The sequence below is a fragment of the Doryrhamphus excisus genome, chromosome 18 (genome assembly GCF_030265055.1).
Source record: "Doryrhamphus excisus isolate RoL2022-K1 chromosome 18, RoL_Dexc_1.0, whole genome shotgun sequence".
In the NCBI taxonomy this organism is placed as follows: domain Eukaryota; kingdom Metazoa; phylum Chordata; class Actinopteri; order Syngnathiformes; family Syngnathidae; genus Doryrhamphus; species Doryrhamphus excisus.
In genome coordinates this window covers 6,952,470-6,974,709 of record NC_080483.1, presented here as the reverse complement: position 1 = coordinate 6,974,709, position 22,240 = coordinate 6,952,470, and the positions used below count along the sequence as shown (strand labels likewise).

The 22,240-nt window shown below is 41.0% G+C and overlaps 4 protein-coding genes across 4 annotated transcripts; all 4 read left to right on the top strand.

Annotated features, from left to right (window-relative positions):
• Positions 1-901: 901 nt before the first annotated feature.
• On the top strand, positions 902-3,411 carry LOC131106341 (acidic mammalian chitinase-like). The gene is made up of 11 exons (XM_058055296.1): positions 902-945; positions 1,026-1,052; positions 1,136-1,340; positions 1,449-1,505; positions 1,796-1,961; positions 2,038-2,162; positions 2,246-2,369; positions 2,433-2,615; positions 2,699-2,815; positions 2,899-3,031; positions 3,119-3,411. The coding sequence occupies exons 1-11, from the start codon at positions 921-923 to the stop codon at positions 3,367-3,369; spliced, it is 1,413 nt and encodes a 470-aa protein (XP_057911279.1). The 5' UTR covers positions 902-920; the 3' UTR covers positions 3,370-3,411.
• Positions 3,412-5,313: 1,902 nt separating this feature from the next.
• arfrp1 (ADP-ribosylation factor related protein 1) lies at positions 5,314-10,473 on the top strand. Its single transcript, XM_058054968.1, has 7 exons — positions 5,314-5,623; positions 5,951-6,038; positions 8,151-8,233; positions 8,520-8,601; positions 9,493-9,563; positions 9,641-9,741; positions 9,813-10,473. Exons 1-7 carry the CDS (start codon positions 5,531-5,533, stop codon positions 9,898-9,900), a joined length of 606 nt encoding a protein of 201 aa, XP_057910951.1. The 5' UTR covers positions 5,314-5,530; the 3' UTR covers positions 9,901-10,473.
• Positions 10,474-10,936: 463 nt separating this feature from the next.
• On the top strand, positions 10,937-16,609 carry LOC131106546 (serine/threonine-protein kinase 35-like). The gene is made up of 3 exons (XM_058055723.1): positions 10,937-11,602; positions 12,900-13,640; positions 15,378-16,609. Exons 1-2 carry the CDS (start codon positions 11,101-11,103, stop codon positions 13,616-13,618), a joined length of 1,221 nt encoding a protein of 406 aa, XP_057911706.1. The 5' UTR covers positions 10,937-11,100; the 3' UTR covers positions 13,619-13,640; positions 15,378-16,609.
• A 1,859-nt stretch (positions 16,610-18,468) lies between these two features.
• si:dkey-78k11.9 (P2Y purinoceptor 1) lies at positions 18,469-19,464 on the top strand. Its single transcript, XM_058055832.1, has one exon. It carries the CDS (start codon positions 18,469-18,471, stop codon positions 19,462-19,464), a length of 996 nt encoding a protein of 331 aa, XP_057911815.1.
• The last annotated feature ends 2,776 nt before the right edge of the window (positions 19,465-22,240 follow it).

Here is a 22,240-nt window from a genome sequence, read left to right as displayed (position 1 = left end):
GTTTTTAATGCTTGAAAATACTTAATTTAGGCCCAAATCAAATTAACCAAAGTATGATTTTTTTAAAGTTAATGTACAGTCATCCCTGCTTATAAGGCAACCCTACCCCCCTCCCCCGCCCCCCCATGACGACTCCCCGACCCTTATTATGTCCTATTGGGTAATAGCATTAATAGCTTTGTAAAGGTGATTATAGGGGTGTTATTTCATGACTGGAGGGCTCTAATATCAAAAACCATATTCAAAGGTTGTAAATGGGTTTTCTATGCTTACCATGGTTGCATCTGGAACTAGTCAACCTCGATGAAGGAGGGATGAACTTTGAAACTTGCGACAGAGTGAGGCAAGGGATGACTATATTTAAAAAAATGTCTAACTTTGCTTATTGTTGTATGACAAAAAAGTACAACATGTAAGTGTCAGCATTGTAAATATTGACAGTGATATGTTTTGTTGTCCAATTAAAGTTTGTTTCTGTTTTTCTGTGTGAAATAGCAAAGTTATTGTACAAAAATGCTGAAGTGTCACTTGAGGATTGCATAATCATACTATGATCAATTGAAAGGCACTTGATTATATAACAACATGATACAGTCCTGGCCTAATTTGCAAGAGGCACCTGTGAAGGTCTGGTAAATGATTGACAACGTGTACTTGCAATGTCTTCTTATCAAAAAAAACATGTCTTAATATTAATGACTTTTACAACCCTGACACTAATAAATGACTGGCAAACCTCCCACAAGGAATGAATAAAAGGTCCAACCGTGCTGCTGCTGGTTGGGTCTTTCTTCTGGTCCCAAGGTGGGTTTCTGAAGGAAACTTCAGATTTCAGCTTGTGACTATTGCTTCTTACATCTGTTGCATAATTTGTGTGTTTCTTTGACAGTAACCCAGTGAATTTGTGCAGTGAGATCAAGATGACCAGGCTGACAATACTTGCAGGTACTACAAGAATGCCATCTTGTAAATAGTATTGTTGTGTCTCTCTGGTGTTTTTTACCTGTTTTCTCTGCTTCTATTAGGCCTGTGCCTGGTGATATGCCAGCTGGGTAAGTTATGTCATTTTCAAATCATCAAAGCATCTTTTTGTTTAGCAGCATCATGGCTACATGGTTTCTCTTCTCCGACACAGGATCGGCCACCCAAATGGTGTGCTACTTCACAAACTGGTCCCAGTATCGCCCTGGAGAGGGGAAATACATGCCACAAGATGTGGACCCCTTCCTGTGCACCACTCTGATCTACGCCTTCTCCATCATCAACAGTAACAACGAACTGGTTACATATGAGTGGAATGATGACGTTCTGTACAAGTCCTTCAACAACCTGAAGACTAAGTAAGTGGCCAGATTGATGCTTACTTGGAAACCAAATGTCAAGCAAATTAAACAATACCTACAGTTTTAAAATGTGATTGTGATGATTTGTTGTACTTTGATTTGCAGGAACCCTCATCTGAAGACTCTTCTGGCTGTCGGTGGATGGAACTTTGGTTCTCAACAGTGAGTCACACTTCATCCATAGACACATCAACACTTGTGCTCTGATTCTGACAAGATATCATATATTCCTGCTGTCAGAATAGTAGACATAAAGCACAGAACAAAACCAAAACTTTTTGGTTTAGAGTTAAGACCATATTCTTTCAGGGTGGTGGGACCATTACTCACACAGGAGTAGCAAGAAGTTGATACCTGAAACATGGTGTTTCCAGGAGTGACCAATGGTGGCCATGGCCGCCTAGTTCCACCACTGTATACCTCGAGGCTGAATAAACTGGTGTGTCCCACAGGTTCTCCATCATGGTATCCACTCCAGCTAACCGGCAGAAGTTTATCCAGTCTACTATCAAATTCCTGAGGACCCACGGTTTTGATGGTCTGGATCTGGACTGGGAGTACCCCGGAGCTCGTGGAAGCCCCCCAATTGACAAGCAGAGGTTCACTTTGCTCTGCAGGGTAGGCACAGATATCTCTTGGTCATACATCGGCAGTATTCCTAAATTGTACTACATATATATATTCCTTCCGACAGGAACTTGTTCAAGCCTATATTGCTGAGGCCAAGTCCACTGGCAACACTCAACTGATGTTGACCGCCGCAGTGTCTGCTGGGAAAGGAACAATCGATGCTGGATATGAAATCGCTGAGATTGCCAAGTACGTGCATGCTTAGATTTCTTCTCAACGTGAATATATACCCTAAATATAAATGATGTCATCGTGTTTTTCAATGAACTTAGGGAACTGGACTTCATCAATGTGATGACCTATGACTTCCACGGAACATGGGAGCAGTTCACTGGACACAACAGTCCTCTGTTCCGTGGCTCCCAGGACTTTGGTGACCTCATCTACTTCAACACTGTAAGTAAGAAGAACGTGACACTGTTCAAAAAACTCTTCTCAATATTATGAACCCCTTTTCAGGACTATGCTATGAAGTACTGGAGAGACAACGGCACCCCAGTGGAGAAGCTCAGGATGGGTTTTGCTGCCTATGGTCGTACCTTCCGTCTGACATCGTCAAACACCGGAGTTGGAGCTCCAGCTAGTGGACCTGCAGCAGCCGGTCCATTCACACGTGAAGCTGGATTCTGGTCCTACTATGAGGTATTGTAGACGGTAATAAATATCACGTGTGAGACAACAATACTGAAAAATATAAACCACTAAAACCTAACTTTGTCATTCAGATCTGTGGCTTTTTGAAAGGAACGACCCTTCAGTGGATCGAGGACCAGAAGGTTCCCTATGCCACCAAAAACAATGAGTGGGTAGGATTTGACACCAAGGACAGCTATGAGACCAAAGTAGGTTGCCTTTAAGTGTATACATTAAGCATGCGTTCAAGATATCCAGACCTGCATTAAAAATATTGTTTTGTTCCCACTAGGTGCGTTACCTGAAGGAGCAGAAGTATGGCGGTGCTTTTGTGTGGGCCCTTGACTTGGATGACTTTGCTGGACGGTTCTGTGGAGAGGGCAAACATCCTCTTCTGTCTCATCTTCGCAAACTTCTCAATATTGGTAAGTTTTTCCAGAGTATGTTAGTAAACACATACATAGAATACAAAAACAAATACCTTAACATATACTTCTTGCATGACCATCCAGAGCTGCCCCCACTTCCTCCGACCACGACGCCCAAACCAGGCGCTAGCACCACCTCCCGTCCCACCACAACCACCACGGCAACCACCCATGCCCCAGGATCCGGCTTTTGCAATGGCAAACCCGACGGCCTGTACCCCCATCCAGACGACAGGGCCAGCTTCTACATGTGTGCAGGTGGCATCACCCACGTGAGGCAGTGTGGCTCTGGATCTGTCTTTGATGATAGCTGCAAGTGCTGCGTGTGGCCATGAGCAATAAAAGTATAACTGCCATGTCATCTATTAAACAGACTGTGATCATGTATCCACGGTGTACAATTATTTCAGTATGTATGGTTTGAGTCTGAGTCAATGGAAATGGATGATTATAGAATAGAACATAACATTTATGTTTTGGGAACACGAGTGTAACCAATAGAGGTGTCACGGGAGAGTGGGTGTACGCGAACAAGACAAAACTTTAACATTACCTTTAAGAAAAGTACAAAGAAAATATATAAAAAAATATATATTGCAATTAGATTACACTCTTCTGCACTCATGCACTCTGCATGCTACCAGAACCGCCTCCACCCACCAAGACAAAGAGACAGTATTACTGAAGGCAAAACTGTGTGATTAATTAATTAATTAATTAATTATTAATCATCGCCCCAGGTCTAGTTAGTGCCCACAAGACATCCATTCATTCATTTTCTACCGCTTATACTCACGAGGATCGGCGAGAGGCAAAGTACACCCTGGACTGGTGGCCAGCCAATCACAGGGCACATATAGACAAACAACCATTCACACTCACATTCATACCTATGGACAATTTGGAGTCGCCAATTAACCTTTTTGGAATGTGGGAGGGAGCCGGAGTACCCAAAAAGAAAACCCACGCATACACAGGGAGAACATGCAAACTCCACACAGAGATGGCCAAGGGTGGAATTGAACTGGTCTCCTAGCGGTGAGGCCTGCGTGCTAACCACTTGTCCGTCGTGCAGCCTAATGTTTTTTTTTTTTTTAAATAAACATTTTTTTGTCCCAACAAAAAATGGATTTTAATTATTTTCTTCTCCCTCATGACTAAACTACACATGTAAGGGGCATTCAGAAGGCACATTCAAAGATGTAATGATATGTAGTATTCCGCACTGGTCACAACAGGCTCTGCTTCAAATCTGTACATTCGGTTTTCTCGATTTGTTTGTGACCTGTTGTCCTTCAAATTGTTTTGCGAGCCAAGTTATAAACAGAAAAGAAGGTAAAGTAAACACAGCATCACGTTAAAAACAGTGATGTAAATAGTTTTGTCAATAAAATAAAATGTACATGATGTCCACTGTGGACATAGTGACTTCGCTATTTTTAGTTTGTGGGCTGTACACAAACTAAAACTAGCCAAGTAACTGGTCCATTTATAGTATAAGTAATAATGTACATACAGGTGTATATAATGTACATAAAGGTGTACGTAATGTACATACAGGTGTATGTAATGTACATACAGGTTTATGTAATGCACATAAAGGTGTATGTAATGTACATACAGATGTGCATAGAGCAGGGTTGCTAATAGCCGTGTCCCACCACAATCAGTGGCTCTATACCTGAGTTTTTTTAAAAACTGGTATTCCCACAAATATCATTACACATTACCAATTCTATAGATAAAAACGCTAAAATGTAAAGCAACTTACCATTCAGAGACGCCTTGAAGTAAAGTGTTTTCTTGAGAAAACTGTTCAGTCTCTACTTCCAGATCGGATTCGAGGTCCAACACATATGGCTGTATGTTAAAGCGGACATTTTAAGTTAAATCGCTGTTTATTGTCAACTCATATATCGTTGATCAAAGTGAAGGCAGAAGTCGTCCTGCCATCATTTGAGACTGACCAATAAAAAGGCTTGTACCATTGTTGAAAAGTTACAAACAAAACAAATCTCCAGGAAACGCCAAAGAAATGTACGGTTTCAAAAGCAAAAGTGCATTTAATTTTTTTTTTTATTATTTCGCTTGCATTTTTTTGTATTTCAAATCCATTATTTTCGCTTATATTTGTTTGACTGGATACACAATTTCTCCCCATAAAACCCATAGTGAAAGCAATAAGAAGGAGGACGTAAGGTTATCTCTGGGAATTGTAGTTTATTTATGAGCTTAAGGTCGAACTACGACTTCATTTCCCACAATTCCTGCAACATCGCGTTCCTTTTACGTCACATCACATCCGCTTTCAAAGTCGCAGTCGACATTTTCACTTATTTTTATTTTTATTTTTTTACATTTGTCAGCTACTCGAACGTAATAATAGAATTCTGTTCTCAAATAATGGAAGTACATTGGCATGATTGTCTATTGTCAGCCCTCAATGTCAACTAGAGTCACAATCGTTGTACGTATTTGGTAGTATTGTTTGTAACCATGTACACGTTATTATCAGGCTTGTATAAATACATGTTCCAAAAGGACGAATACTGCATTTTAATCCTGGGACTGGATAACGCTGGAAAGACGGTGAGTTAGCATTAACTTTTATTGTACTGTCGCCACATTAGTTAAATTCAGGCTACATCCTGTTAAAGATGTTTTAATGACAGTAATGTAAATATTTAGCTCACCAATACTACCTGCTCTCGTCTTACACAAATAAACGAAAAACACATTCACCATCAAAGTGGAACTAGAAACGTACAATATACTACATGACGTGTGGGACTTGACTGTTTTTGTGTAATCTCTCATTTATTTTCAAGCTCTGTATTATTGAATGCTTTAATAAAGTGACCACTGGATGTCATCTATGTCAAATACATAATGAATATGTAAATGTTGTCTTTCCAGACTTTTCTGGAACAAACCAAAACAAAGTTCAGCAAGAACTACAAGGGGATGAATTTGTCCAAGATCACAACCACAGTTGGGCTGAACAGTAAGTGTCTTCTTGTACTTCACATACAGCAGTCAGCATTCAGAAGACTGTTGATAGACTGATGATATTGATTTTATATTGATTTGATATTGCCACTACACCAAGTACGCAGAAAATGGCAAGCAAAAAAGAACAATTAGCTGTTCTGTGAGACACACAAGCACCAGACTTCATTGCCGCAAAAATAGGGTTTCATTGCAGGTTTGAAAGAAACTGTGTTTAGAAGGTTGTAAACAAGTTTTCTATGCTCTAACTATGAAAATATTCCATTTATAAATAAGGAATCCTACTTCATGGAAATTCATTAATCACAGTTGCGTCTGGAACCAATTACTGTAATTTCTGGTATAAGCTGCTACTTTTTTCTCATAATTTGAACCCTGCAGCTTGTACAATTAGGCGGCTGACTTATGGCTAAAAACTACATTTCCCGTGATGTTTAGAGTGTAGTGACATGGACGACTGAAGTGAAAGCAAATAGCACATTTTGAACTCTTATGAGGCGATCTCTGACACATCTTCAGTAAGTTTGAGACAGTTTAGAAATACTACAGCATCCGTTTGGGCTACTCGGACCACCGACCCTCCACTATCACCAAGGGGGTTTTGAAAGGCTGGACTGAATGAACAGGATAGCTCAAGCAAAGGGCTAATTTGCTCACAAACCAAGAGCGTCAACAAAAGACAGGGAGAGACTTGTTATTCTTGTCAAGACAACTTGAGGGGTTTAGTTCCCAGGAGGAGGAGGCGATAAATAACTTCTGGTTGGCTACTGTTTAACTTTTTATCTTACACTCACTGTTTGGAAAAAAGTATTCACTTAATCAAAGTTAATACGATCTTTATGTGTACTAAATATCCCATGTTAGGAAGTCTGTGGCTTAAAGACGGTACAAATCTTTTTTTCTCTTTAAATTTATTGGGTGTGGCTTACATACTGTTGGGCTCTGTAGTCAGGAAATGACAGTAACAATAAGTGAGGGATTACTGTATTTAGAAATTATTACTGATTTGGGATAAATAAGATGTGTTTTCTGTGAGGAAAAACTGCCAATTTTCAGAGAAATAAATACATTTTAGACCAGGGGTCTCAAACTCAATTTACCTGGGGGCCACTGGAGTTAGGGTCTGGGCGAGGCTGGGCCGCATCAGGTTTTCCAAAAAAAAAAAACGCATTTATTAAAAACAGAAAAATGAATAAATTTTCTTTGGTTCCGATTTTCTACAAGAAAAGCTCTGATAAAACATTCTACTGTTCTCAAATATCTTCATTTTTATTTTTCTACACAGAATAAGATCAAGAATAAAGAAAATCAATCAATCAGTAATAAATACATATAATAATAATAAATTGACAAATAGTGAGGAAAAGCGGTAGAAAATGAATGAATGAATGAATAATTAAAAATTAAGAAACACATATAGTTGGTGGGTAGACAAATTATTTTTTTCAGATGAAAATGAACAAAGCATTATTAGAGCCCTGTAGACATGACAAAACACGACTATAGTCACATTTATACTTTTTTTATTTACAACATATTGCGCAACTGCAGGGTCTTGAGACACATGCTAACTTGCAAACTAGAGAGCTAGCGACCTAAACGGTAGCCTTCAGGTTATTTCCTTTAATCTTAAATAGCCAAAAACTTACCACTTCCACACGGATAGGGAGGATAACTATTAACTGTTATTTAACCTTTAACATGAACATTAATCAAACGTAATAATTTTTTCTGGGTACATGATACCATACAGCATCCATATCAAACTTGCGCGGGCCGCACTAACATTAAACTTTCATATCAAGGCAGGGGCCTCAAACTAGTGTCCTGCGGGCCACATTTGGCCACGGGCCGCGTGTTTGAGACCACTGTTTTAGACAAAAAATTAGCAAATTTGGCAATTAATGTGCAGGGGTCCACTGTGTACACCATATATGGAATGCAATGGCCTTTATTGTCATTATACAAGCTGTACAACAAGATTGGATAGCTTCTCCTTTCAGTGCAATAGTTAAGTTAAAAAAGTAAACAAAAAGTAAAAAAAGACAGTTTAACAAGATATATATACTGTATTTATACTGTTTGTCTGTATTCACTTATGTTACAGTTGGTACAATTGATGTGGGAAAAGCTCGTCTCATGTTCTGGGATCTGGGAGGCCAAGATGAGCTTCAGTCTCTGTGGGACAAAGTAAGTATTACTGCTAGTTCCTGTCCTATAATTCAGAGGAAAGACAATCTTTTATTTGGCGTGATCATTGTCTGTATTTTGAAGTCCATGCAAAGTTTTAATATCCGCCTTTTTTGTTTGTTTAATGAGTAGACTTCTTGGCCCCTCAGTTTGGTTAGAATATGTGTACTTGTACACTTGACCATTGCTAATACGCAAGCACAACTGATAAAAATAGTGACCTAGTGTTGTATGGAGTTGGGTACAGTGCTGTACCTATGTGGTAGTAATCAGTTGTGCTTTGTAGTACTACGCAGAGTCGCATGGAGTTATCTATGTCATCGACTCCACCGATGAAGCCCGTCTTTCTGAATCCAAGGATGCCTTTGGTGAGTACTGCTTTTACGTTGGCATACTGTTCATTCACCAAATGCAACAAAACCAGTGCTACAGACCCAACCTTGATAAGTGATTTTTCATGATGTATGATTCCTTATTTATAAATTTAATATTTTGATAGTTAGCATTACACCTGTCAGGATAATGGGGGGAAAAAACAAAAAAACAGGTGGATAATTAAGATGTATATGTAGATTATATGCATGTATGTATGCGTGTTTGGTCTTCTCATACAGACTGGATGACAAGAATGTTCACTCTGCAGCTGTCTGTGCGCATTGATTCTATAAGTGGAATAAACTGAGAGAGTGGGCTCTCATCTCATTCAGCCTCTTTGTGGAGGCGGGGCTCCTAGGGCACTACCCTCGATGCAGTTAGCCAGTATACGCTAACATCAATGACAAAACAAAAGCGATTTTAAGGTGAATGTCACAGGCACAGTGTGGGAATATTTTGGTTTTTCCAGTTTTCTCGACTGGGGGGAAAAAAGTACTGATGGAGGTGCTCGGCCAGCGGTGCATTAGTTCAACGATTGCTGAAGCGTTTGGTCGACAAATAACAATTCTATAACAATTCCTGCACTTAGCTGCAACATCTTTTTCAGACTTTAATGAAAAATACTGCCACACAATATTAGAGGTTTTAGATGCAGGGTAATACGACCTTTTTGTTGTTGTTTATTTAACCAATATCTGGTATTAATATCGAATCGGGACACCAATGCTACACATCATCATGTTGTCTTTGAGTACATGTTCTGAATTCCTTATTTGCCTTATTATTTCCTTATTATACTGCATTAGTCATATTTGAGCATTCAGTGAATTATAAGAGTCCAGTTAGTCTGTCAGTACTGACTGAATTGGTTCTTGTCCTCCCAGAGAAGATGATCAGCAGTGAGGTGTTAGAAGGGGTTCCCCTCCTGGTTCTGGCCAACAAACAAGATGTAGCGGTACTGTGGCACTATTTCAAGTACACACCGTGTGGTAGTTTTATCACAGTTTTGTAATGTGTGCTGTTTTCCACCAGAACTGTTTGTCAGTTGCCGACATCAAAACATCCTTCAGTGACTGCGCACCAAAGATTGGCAAGCGAGATTGTCTGGTGCAGCCATGTACGGCCCTCACAGGGTGAGTAGGTCTTTACTCAAGTGTTTTACTGCATTAATACTGCTCTTCAATGTCAGGGTGGTGTTTTGTAGGGATGGAGTGAATGACGGCATTGAGTGGATGGTCAAGTGTGTCATCAGGAACATTCACCGACCCCCTCGGCAGAAGGACATCACATAGACAAGACCCCTCTCAGTACCATTTGGACCTTCTCATCAAGAACGTGACTAGCAACCCCTGACTCGGGGCGTGTTCACACAACATGTCAAAAAAAGACTTTAGTCTGGTTTGCGTTCACACTTTTTGTCAGCGGACCAAATACTGCTCAGTTAAAACACATCAGGCCTCCATTGGACGCCGTATGTGACGTCCCACCTCACATGACGTCTTCACATGCACTCAGAGGGCTTTTGTTTGGATGGCGGAAGGAGATCCTTCTCTCATGCGGTCTGCCCCCTTCAGTCCTGGATGTGCGCTCACACTTGACCAAATGAACCATACTCGCAAAGCAAATGAACTCTGATCCGTTTTAACTGAACACACCCTAAATGTCTTCTGTCCTTGTGTCTGCATTATGTCGTCCTTGCGGAAATCTGACTCTTTTTAGGATGCTAACATATTTCCCACCATTTTGAAAGGTTGTTTTGCTACCAATGATCGTTACTGATCAGTAAATTGGAAGAATTCTATATCATATCATAGCATTGTGTTTTAGCCTCTATCAATAAAAAGTACAACAGTTGTCTTAAAGCACTGCTTCTTAATTATTTTCTGTCATGCCCCAGTCTGTACTGTACAGACGGAACTTGAAAATGGAGAGCACACAAACATATTCAAGAGTCAAATTGCAAGATTTGTACGTTGGTACGTCTGCATTGAGATGAAAGCCCCGAAATAACATTTCTAATTTGAAATTATCACCATCAAAGCGATGTTTGTAAAGTTTGAAGGAGTGCAACATTTAAATATGTGGCATGTCGCAATAAATGCCTTCAACCTTTAAGACAAACTTGAATCAACTGATACAACACCGGAGCTATTGATATTTTGTTCCTTTGTTGATTAATCACCAACGCCAACACCAACGTCTATCGAGGAAGCAAATGTAAGCGGTCCACTCGGAATGAACGGAGGTGATGCTCGTCAAGATAGTTAAAAAGTGCCCACACTTTTATTTTGGTGGGGTTTCCCGGAAGTATACTACAGCTAATTTTACAATTACTAAACCTGACCGCCCCTCCCCTCGTGCTGCTGTGCAAGTTAGTTCCTGTTGTGGCGGTTCAAAACACGACCACACTGCCGTTGGTTCAAACCATGGCCACTCCGTCTTATCGATACTGCAGTTAGTGAAAACATGACGTTTAAATCAAGTGATTGACGATGACCACAGTTGGTGGCGATAGCTGGCGGGGACGCACGAGGCGCGGGCGAGCCCGCTTCAAGCTAGCAGCAGGGCTAACAGCTGGTTTAGCTGACGACAGCACCGTGTTACGATGCTTGAGTGTGGACAACGCAGGAGATGATCATGACATGGGGGAAGACGTTGGCTTTTTCAAGCAGGGCGACTTGGAGCGGAAGATCATGGCCCCACGCTACAACCTGATCCGCGAGGTGGGAAGGGGCACGTACGGTGTGGTTTACGAAGCGGTAGCTCGCAAGTCTGGTGCCAGGGTGGCTGTGAAGAAACTCAGGTGCGACGCGCCTGAGAACGTCGAGCTAGCCCTCCAGGAGTTTTGGGCTTTGACAAGTTTAGAGAAACGTCACCAAAATGTCGTCCAGTTGGAAGAATGTGTCCTTCAAAGGAACGGAATGGCCCAGAAAATGAGTCATGGGAACAAACGCTCAAAGCAGTATCTTCGCCTGGTGGAAACCTCTCTCAAAGGTGAGATTTAATTCTATACAATATAGGTGTATCACATGTAATAATATAACAATGTCAAAGTGAACCGTTTGAGCTGAGTCATGTCAGCACTGATTTGATCAAGCTAGTTAGCTGCTGTGTTAGTAGTGACGTCACCACGTCCAAACAACAAAAGTACATAACTAAGTTTTGTTCTAATTCATGACATTTGACGTTTTGGCATCTAACGTTAGTAATATTTCATTGGTGTGAAGAAGGAAAGGGAATGAATGCTTGTTCGTACCTTTTTCACTTCCTGAAGGATCCAGGCTAATTGTTGTCGCCATGACAGCCTGAAGGGGGGGATGGGTCCATTTGTGGACGAGCTCCTCTTCCAAAATGGAGTCACTTTTGTTGGCCACATAATGTCATCTATTACACACCACTGTACTGTATATATAACCATACTTGACCTTGTCACCATTCATTCATTCTATAATAGCATATCCATTCATTCGAACAGAAGAAGCCGTCTGGCAGTTTGTGTCTGCAACAACTAGGATATACTTTCACTTTTACTCTTGGTTTAGTTTATTTGGTACTTGCTAAACAATGTGACTTTGAAGTAAATCACATGCATACATATTTTTCTCCAAAAAGGAGTAGGATGAAGCAGGGTGGAGAATAAGAAAAGAAAGTACGCAATATTAACTAGAAGTTAGGGATATTGGGTTTTCAGGTGATATTTCAGGATGAAGCTATAATGTACTAGTCTGTAACTTTTACAGGTGAACTGAATTTGACCTCTAAACTTTTGAAAGCATACATCCAACAGATGACTGTTCTCTAACAAGGAACTAAACAGTGGAAAAATTTGGAACAGGTGTGTCATTCTACCTACTTTGGTAAGGGATGAGCCTTTGCCATGAAGCTCGGAATTGAGCTCAGGTGCATCCTGTTTCCATTGCGTCCACAACTTCATTGGACTCCACCTGCTGACTATTCATTTGTTTCATGATTTAGAAAGCAGAGCCCAGACTCGAATCCTGGTATTTATTTGTTCACTGAATTCACACAACAATGAACAACTTGTGTGGAATGGGATTGTAATGTAAAGGTTTCCTAGCTAACACAGGTTAAAAAGGTTTGTAAATAAATAAATGAACAAATAAAATAAAAAACAGATAATAAATAAATAGGTTTGTAAATAAATGCCATTTACAATGGAGTCAGAACGATCGCAATAGTATGTGACATAAGTGAAGGTAGGTATTTGTCTACTAAGTGTACACATTTGTTGTGTAAAATTCATCACACTGAATGACTGGGTGTGTTGCAGGGGAGCGGGTGCTCACGCCTTCAGAGGAGCCGTGTTACCTGTGGTTTGTCATGGAGTTCTGCGAAGGAGGTGACCTCAACCAGTTCATCCTGTCTCGGAGGCCCGACTCGCAAACCAACAACAGCTTTATGCTCCAGCTGACCAGTGCCGTGGCTTTCTTGCACCAAAACAAGATTGTACATAGAGACCTCAAACCAGACAACATCCTTATCTCCGAGAGATCAGGTACCCCTGTTCTCAAGGTGGCAGACTTCGGCCTGAGCAAAGTTTGTGCAGGTTTAGGAAATGCCATTGAGGGCAAAATAGGCGAGGACAAGAATAAAAATGTCAACGTGAACAAGTTTTGGTTGTCATCAGCATGTGGCTCAGACTTTTACATGGCTCCTGAAGTCTGGGAAGGTCACTATACAGCCAAAGCGGACATATTTGCCCTCGGCATAATCATTTGGGCCATGTTGGAGAGAATTACTTTCATCGATGCAGAGTCCAAGCGAGAGCTCCTCGGAACGTATGTGAGACAAGGAGCGGATATTGTGCCAGTCGGTGAGGCGCTGCTAGAGAATCCAAAGATGGTCCTGAACATCCCGCTGAAGCGCAGATCGTGCATGTCGGATGGAGTGAGGAAGCTGCTGCTGGACATGCTTGCCGTCAACCCTCAGGAACGACCAGATGCCCTGGAGCTCCAGGCCAGAATGGACCAGGTTACTTGCATTGCGTGACACCATGCTGTTTGTTTCTCAGGTAACACAACAGTCCCATGACTTCTTCAGCACACAGTTTCTTTGATTTAGTCCAAATGATGCATATCCACACTTTTCACTTGTTGCCTTTAATTTGTGTTTGTGTTCTTGTGACTATTGCATCATCCAACATCTCGCGATTGCATATAAAGGTTTGCTCTTGTAGCTTGGAAGCGTCAGTTCATTTTAAAGGGGCCCTATTGTGCTCATTTTTCGGCCCTTTTGTATTGAGCTGTGGACTGCTATAGAGCAGCTACGCACAATAACCAGCACAAAAAGGTTTCTAGATCTTTCATAATCGACACCTATTCCGGCTGTATTTCTTTGGATGTTGTGCGTCCCGCGAAAACTGCCTCCTTTAATTTATTCCACCCACAGCCCATCTCCAGGCATGCCCACTCCACTGTCGTTGGTCACATTCCCGGGTGCTTAGCACTTGTTGTGCCGCTAGCTGCAAACCCAACTTTATAGGAGTTGATAATAAATGCCGATTTATACATTTTTAATGTTTTTGCTTTTAACATACAGCCATATTATTGGATCCTGAATCCAATTTGGAAGTAGAGACTGGACAGTCTGAAGTTTCTCAAGAGATTACTTCAAGACGTCTCTCAATGCTAAGTAGCATCGGTGGGACTATCAGTGTTTTTAAAAAACTGGGAAACAGCTATTAGCAACCTTGCTCTCTGGATGCACACTCTATAATGCTACAGAGACAACCACTTTTGTTCCATGACTTACACAAAACAAACAGAACACTGATAAATGCTCTTCTGACTCTTCCATACTACCAAGCACCATTGGAAAGGCATGTGATGTGTATGCCTTGCTGCTGCCCCCTATAGATCAGAGGAAGTATTGCACGAATCTGCACTTCTCTAGTTAAGACTAAGAATGAGTAAGAGCAGTGCTTCTCAATTAGGAGAGCCAGCCCCCCTGTGGGGAATTAAAAGCTTTGATGGGCCTAATGGGGCCCACACAACACATGTTGAGGACCACTACTTTATATCCTCAATGTGTATTTCGGTGTAAATAGGTAGGGGGAAACACTGACTAGTAATTTCCTGTGGTGTCTGAGGTTAAATACCATTCTGGTGCCTGCTTTTGGCAGATCTCCCCTTGTCGCTTTTCACAGACAAAGCACTGTTTTCACTTTGTAACAATGTGGTGGAAATAAGTGTTTCCTTACAAAGATCACAACATTTATTTTATGGTAGTTTTATTTCAGAATTAGAATAGAGGAAAACTTGAAATAAAATATTTATTTCAGAGACAGATTGGGGGCATGATATCAAGGTTCTAAATAATTTTGAATTCAATGCGTGAAATTAGTATTTGCTCATACAATACAAAAGGGTGAATCTGAAATATGATTGCTTAAATAAACAGCCCCATAGCTAATTAAGTGACATTGGTCAGCTAGGTATAATGTGAGATTTGAAGTGCTCAATGAAGAGTTTAAACCCAACTTTACTCACCACAGACAGGGCCTGGTGTTTTCTCTTCTACTCAGTTAGTACACGTTGTTGTTGTGATGACACGGGCCCTCTCTGGTCGCTTCTGGATAGACGTGCTGGGGCAGAGTGTGCTTGTATCAGAGCTTTTTGGCGGAAATAATCGGAAAGTTGTTCTTTGCTGATATCGGCCTGATATCGATATCGGATTGGGACACCCCAAATTGGTAAGCTTTTGTCAGCTTTGTGCTTGTTCTAATACATTTTTTTACATGTGCCTGCAGACATGCATCTTTACCTTGAGCTGCTACTACAATTCCCTGCTGTGATACAATGAAGATACAGGAGACACACACACCCACCCACACCACTCACTCTGTCATGCTACTCTGTCCCCCACCTTCACTTAAGTGCTCTTTTGTTTACAACCATTATTTAGGATTGTATTTTGTGTGTGTTGTTTGTAATGTGTAACGTCTTTACGTGTTACCCCAGAGAATTGACACCTTTTATCTATGAGAAGCCACCCTTTCTGTGTTCTCCAACAAAAGCCCCGCTCAATCTTCAGCATGCTGTGTCTTCCAGTGAAAGTATTCTATTGGTCAATCCTGTCAATCAAAGAAATGGTGTTGAAGCCATCATTATTCTCTCTCTCTCTCTCTCCTGACCTTAAGTAGCGTATATAAATATCTATCACCTCAAAACACACCACTCTAATTAGTGCTGACAATGGCATAAGAATGAGTTTTATTGACACGTTAAAGCACAGTGTTTAGATCTATCTTCCACCCACATCCTTTACCTATGGTGCCTTTAGGAATTGGCTACTCTTGGCTAACTGCTTGCTTTTTCTACAATCATTTATGGTAAATGCTAATGTCTTTAGCATCGACACATGAGTGCTGGTATTTACTTTCGCATTGACACAAGTACTCCGTAGTATTTCAATGGTGTCGATGGGGCAGGTCTGTTCGGATGACAAAAGTCGAATGTGTCCATCGAGTGTGAATGCACTACCTCGTCTGCACACCTCCTTTTGCTGAGCCTTGTCTGAACACATTCCTCCTCCTCACAACACCTTCCAACACTTGATTTGATGAGCGTGTTGGCAGTCAACACTGCAAATGATTTCTTCCTCCCAAGTTTACGCCATGTACTGTGATTATTTTAATTTTTTATTACTGTTATACCTCATTTCTGGACCTTTTCCCATGTTTGAAGCGTGCAGGGTAGATGTGATGGTTTTTCTATTGGAGATGCCTGTATTTGCGTTGAGTTTTTTTTTTTTTTTCTTGAGTTCATTGTGTGCTGTTGGTGATAAGCACGCACACATACTAAGAATATTCGGTGTCTATGCAATGACTCTCAACCTTAAACTGTACCAATCTAACCAGCGAAGGTGGCGCTGATGGATGTTTCTGGTCTTTATTTCAAACGGTATCTTCATTTGTGCAACTCATTGCTTACATTTTTATTGCTTCCTTGGTTCATCAATAAAGTTTGGGAATACAATGTGCTCTGCCTCCGTTTTGACCTTCTTTATCTCCTCATTTTGTTACTTGTCTGCTGTCTGCCGCATTGCACCTGTTGGTTTGCGGACATTAGGTGTTCACAGATTACTCTGCGCATCTGAGTTCTTTCAGCTTTCTCAGACCTTGGTTGTCACCAAGGTACATCCCATGTACCAACGCTAGGCCACAAGTTGACAGGATGCGTCAGAGGCCTACATTGTTTTTTCCCGCACAGGGGGGGGGCGTTTGTCCAAGGTCTATTGAGAAACACATCTGTAGATTGAGGGAGAAAGACTCACAGAATTCTAAAGGATAACAAATGTGGTGTTACCTCAAGTTACTCCTACAGGACCTTCCACTTGGACTGTCCAGACATACTTATAATTCTAGAAAAAAAAATGCTGCTTTCGTTTTTGAGTTAAAGATCTAAATGCACAAAATGGCACAGAAGGGAAAAATTTGACTTTTTGATTCTGAGAGCGTGGGTGATTATGTAATAGGCCAAAACTTAAATGTTAATAACTCAGAAACGAAAGCAGCACTAATGTTCATTTTACTTGCACAAAACGAGAATTACACCACTTTGGTTAAATTCGGAGCATGTTTTGGGGGGGCTAACTGACCTTTGGTTGACATCTGTAATAACTCCAGAACGAAAGCAGCACAAATGTTCATTTTTAACTACACAAAACAACACAAACATAGCACAAAAAATGAGACTATTATATCTATGACCAGAGTTTTGAGTGAGGTGGGGGGCCAACTTTACTCAAGTTTTACTGTGTGGTCCTTGGATAGTATACGCTCTAAAAAGTAATTCATAGTATCTGTTGACACCACTTGATTTAATACATAAATGCAATGTAAAAAATGTAATTAATTGATTTAGATAAACTTTCTAAGTTGCTAACTTTATTTTTTAAGTTATGTTCAAATAATAATGTTGGCTATTACATGAACTTAATTTAGCATGTCATATACACTCAAATTTTATTTATTTTATTTAGCAAATTATATATATGAAACTACTTTGAATAAAATGATTAAGTCAGTTGACTTAACATATTTTTACGAGTTACGAACTTAAAACCTTTATTATTCTTTTTCATTTAAAAACAATTATTCAGTAAGCATTACTTAAAATAAGCTTTGAGTGAAGAGGAAACGCTAATTCGTGCAATGCAATATTGTTTGTTGGTTCAAAGCAATTTCAAATTAAGTTGTCATAACTAAGAAAGACTAATGGAAATTGTTGCGTTGAGTTTTTTTGTTGAGGCTAAACATTTGTTTTTTGAGCGTAGGCAGGCCTTTTCCAGCTTGTACACTGTGTCAGAGAAGCAGTAAAGGATGCTTGTGCACTTCCTAATGTAGGTTGCTAATGCCGTCCAGCCTGCAGGCCACGGTGGATGGGATCTCACATACCCTTAATGGTCACAACACATGCAGGTACAATGTCTGGAACCAATTAACCACCATAAACGAGGGCTTGGACACAACCAATAATGTGTAGTGTTCAGAAAAGCATTCTTTTGTATAGATAATGCAACATGAAGAAGTCAGCCTTAAGAGTCAGGCCTGTAGCGCTTTCAAACACATCACATGTTTCTCCACATGATGGCAGTGTTTATTTATCCTTCCCCTGCACCAAAAGGTCATGTAGATATGCTACCAATGTGACCACACAAAGATGAAGACACTAAGAAATGCAACGTCAAGGATAGCATCATTTGACGCATGCAGCACCTTCTTCAGAGAGGAGGAGCATGCATTGAGGCGTGCTTTGGCTTTTTTACGGAAGAGACACCAAGACACGTGCATCTATGCAAGGTGGCTGCAGACAAATTGAAAGGAGCAAACGTTGAAGATGTTTGGCAACATCACTCAAGGGAACAACAATTCTATGTGTGGAATAAACATACATTTCACACATGCGTTTCTGCCACCTGTCTATATCGCCATCTTTGTGGTGGGGACACTTTCCAACATGTGGGGTTTAAGAAGCGTGTGCTTGGCGTGGAACAAAATAGGAAGCATCAACATCTTCATGCTCAACCTGGGACTGGCGGACCTGCAGTACTTGTTCACGCTACCATTCCTGGTGGCGTACTACGCCAGAAATAGCAACTGGACGTTCGGCCAGCCCTTCTGCAAGGTGACGCGCTTCTGCTTCAACCTCAACCTGTACGGCAGCATCGGCTTCCTCACCTGCATCAGCATCTACAGGTACCTCGGTGTGGTGCACCCCATGAAAGTGATGGGGAAGATCAGCAGCCGGCATTCTCTGCTCATTAGCGCAGTGGTTTGGCTGATGGTCGTTGTTCAGATCCTCCCGGACATGTTCTTTGACAAGAACGACACAGACCACCAGAACGCTTGTTTTGACACCACCTCCAACGAACGAATCAGAGAGTATCTTCCTTACAGCTTTGGATGGACGCTGACGGGGTTTGCTGTACCGTTGCTGATCATTGTTTTATGTTACGGGCACGTCGTTTGGATTCTCTCCAAAAAGTCCAACATCAACCCTCTGCTTAAGCAACGCTCTTTGAAACTGGTCCTGGTTCTGCTGCTGCTGTTCTCCGTCTGCTTTGTTCCTTACCACATCTTCAGAAACCTCAACCTACAAACCAGGATCCTGAAACAAGATGGTGTCTGCCTCCCGGGCTACCGCCACGTTTACATCGCCCACCAAGTGGGCCGATGTCTGGCATGTATGAACAGCGCCATCAACCCGCTCATTTACATCGTAGGAAACGACCAATTCTTCATCAGGCTCCATCGACTTAGGGACAGAACCAGGGAATCTCTGAGCAACATCACGCAGGTCGTCTTTAACCGCAACACTTCTCCATCGCTGTGAGGATGATGAACTTTGACCTGTAGCTTTACCACCTGATAGAACAATCATCTTTTATCATTTTAACATACTGTACATGTAGTATATATATGTATATTTGACATATCAAACATCTATCATCATACAGTGGAACCTTGGTTAGTGTCATTAATCCGTTCCAGAAGGTCGGACTCTAACCCAAACGGATACTCTTGGAACTAGTATTTCCTGACTGGGTCTGTTGCCCCGTGAACCAAGACCCAGATAAGTGGGGGGAAAATGGATGGATGGAGTACCAATACCGCTTCCCAGGTACTGGTACATCAGTACCAGCTCGCTTCATATGTGAAAGATACAAATTTGTACTTCCTGTTGCGTTCTATCACATCATCAAATAGTAATCTTATTACATGAATTTCACATGATACTTGTTGTTTCTTCCTGCTGTGTTTTCTATAGTCTTCTACTGAATGTCATGTGTTATTTTGTGTACTTGATTGGAAGTAGTCAAATGTAAATACATGCACTGTGAGGTTAAAGTTACTTGCTACCATTGAAAGACTGCAGAAACTATAAAACAGCATCGTTTGTGGTTTCCTGTGCAGGTGTACTGTTACTGACTATCACACCACAAAAAGTGGCTCAACATCTTATTCAATTTTAATGCAAAAATATCAGATAATTCACATCAAAATGTACCCTAATTTACTACATCATGCACCTTTTGTGTGCGTGTGTGTGTGACATTGAAAATGGCATTCAATCCAGGGTTGTGGTCTTAAACTTTTTTTTTTGTCTCACTCCCATTTCTTTTTAATGCATTTTGAAGCTCTACTTAGAACTGCCTTAAGATCCAACAGTGTAAAACCTAAATTCAGGGGTGTACGTATGTAGTATATACAGTATACACTATAAGTGTATACATAGATTTAGATAACATAAAAATCTATGCTTCTTCCATGTCCGCAATTAATTTCTTAGAGTTAGCATTGTGGGCTGCACAGCGACTGAGTGGTTAGCGCGTAGGCCTCACAGCTAGGAGACCCGGGTTCAATTCCACTCTCGGCCATCTCTGTGTGTAGTTTGCATGTTCTTCCCGTGCATGCGCAGGTTTTCTCCGGGTACTCCGGTTTCCTCCCACATTCCAAAAACATGCTAGGTTAATTGGCGACTCCAAATTGTCCATAGGTATGAATGTGAGTGTGAATGGTTGTTTGTCTATATGTGCCCTGTGATTGGCTGGCGACCAGTTCAGGGTGTACCCCGCCTCTTGCCCGAAAACAGCTGGGATAGGCTCCAGCACCCCCCACGACCCTCGTGAGGATAAGCGGTAGAAAATGAATGAATGAATGAATGAATGAGCTAGCATTGTTGCAAATAGCATTGTTTCACACATGAACAATGGAGGTCGGAACATTCACACTTCTCCAGGAGTTCCCCTTCATGACACATTTCTTTGTGGGGGAAGGAAAGACTATTTTATCAGTCACATCAGACACAATATTATAGTCACAGTCTGGGGTGCTTATTTGCCAGCTTGTGAAATAAATAGCCAACAAAGTGTGTACATTTTTTGCAGGGGTTGTAACACCAATCCGTGAAGGGGCAGTAAGGTGAGGAGAGCCCGGAGCTGGTGGTGCCTGGGGGTGCCAGCTTATCTGTGTCGCGTCCTTCACCCCAGGTGTCTAGAGATTTGCTGCTTGTGTGTTCCTTTGATGTGTCTATGCCATGGTGAGTCATGTGTGTGGGTGTATTAAGCTGCTGCAAATCACGCAAAGCACTACGTGTGGGTGTAACTGCCTTTTAAGTATAGATAACGGCTAATCAATAAAACTATTCATTATTGTAACAAAGGATAAAATATAAGTCCCTTCATTCCTTCAACATGCTGAAGGAAGGTAGACGTTAAGGATTAAATGAATCTTCGGTTTGTTACATAAAGGAAAAGCAATATGTTTTAACAAGGATGCAAAAACACTACAGCGGAGCGGCGGCAGGACGAAGTGGCACGGTCAGAGGAACTGTGAAATACGCATGGGTCACTATTATGTTTTGTAGGTTGATCATTAAAATTCAATGAAGGTATGAAAAAAGTTAAGCAAGGGAGAAATTCGAGAAAATGTTTGAGGAAAAGTGTATAAAGTGTAAGGGTTTTACAGCCTTAAAACATCTACAATAATTGTTTTTACAATTATATATTATAAAGCTGATTACTTTGCAGATTTCACCAGCTGCAGGTTATTTTTGGAACCTCACCCCCACAATAAATGAGGGAACGCTGTAATTCTAAACTGGCGCTTGTTGATAATGTGCACTATTGGATTTTTTCCCCCAAATTGCAAACTTGTCTGAATTCATTGTAAAAATAGTTTTGGGATTTTTTTGCCCACGTGACCAGCGCCTCTCCACCAGTGAAGACATGAAGGGGATCTTCCCCCTGCCCCCATGTTGTGGCGCCCCCTGGCGTATCCATTTCCATACACAAGTGAACACAAGTTCACACAATAACTATACAACAGCAAATATTACGTTGTAAAACTCCCACAGCAGCTAAACAAGGTTAAAGTATAATAATATATCAATAAGGAATAAAACAATGTGATGTTTATGAAAACAAAGTATATAAAATAATTACACTATGTGATATATCTGAAAAAAATATTTTCTATTGGTTGACTAAATTTAACAATAATTCAGTGTCAAATTATTTGTTCATTTTGTTGTTGGGTCAGCACACTGGTGAGTGACGTCATAGGTGACTGATGCCTTCACGGTCTGTGGGCAGAAAGAGTGTTACAGC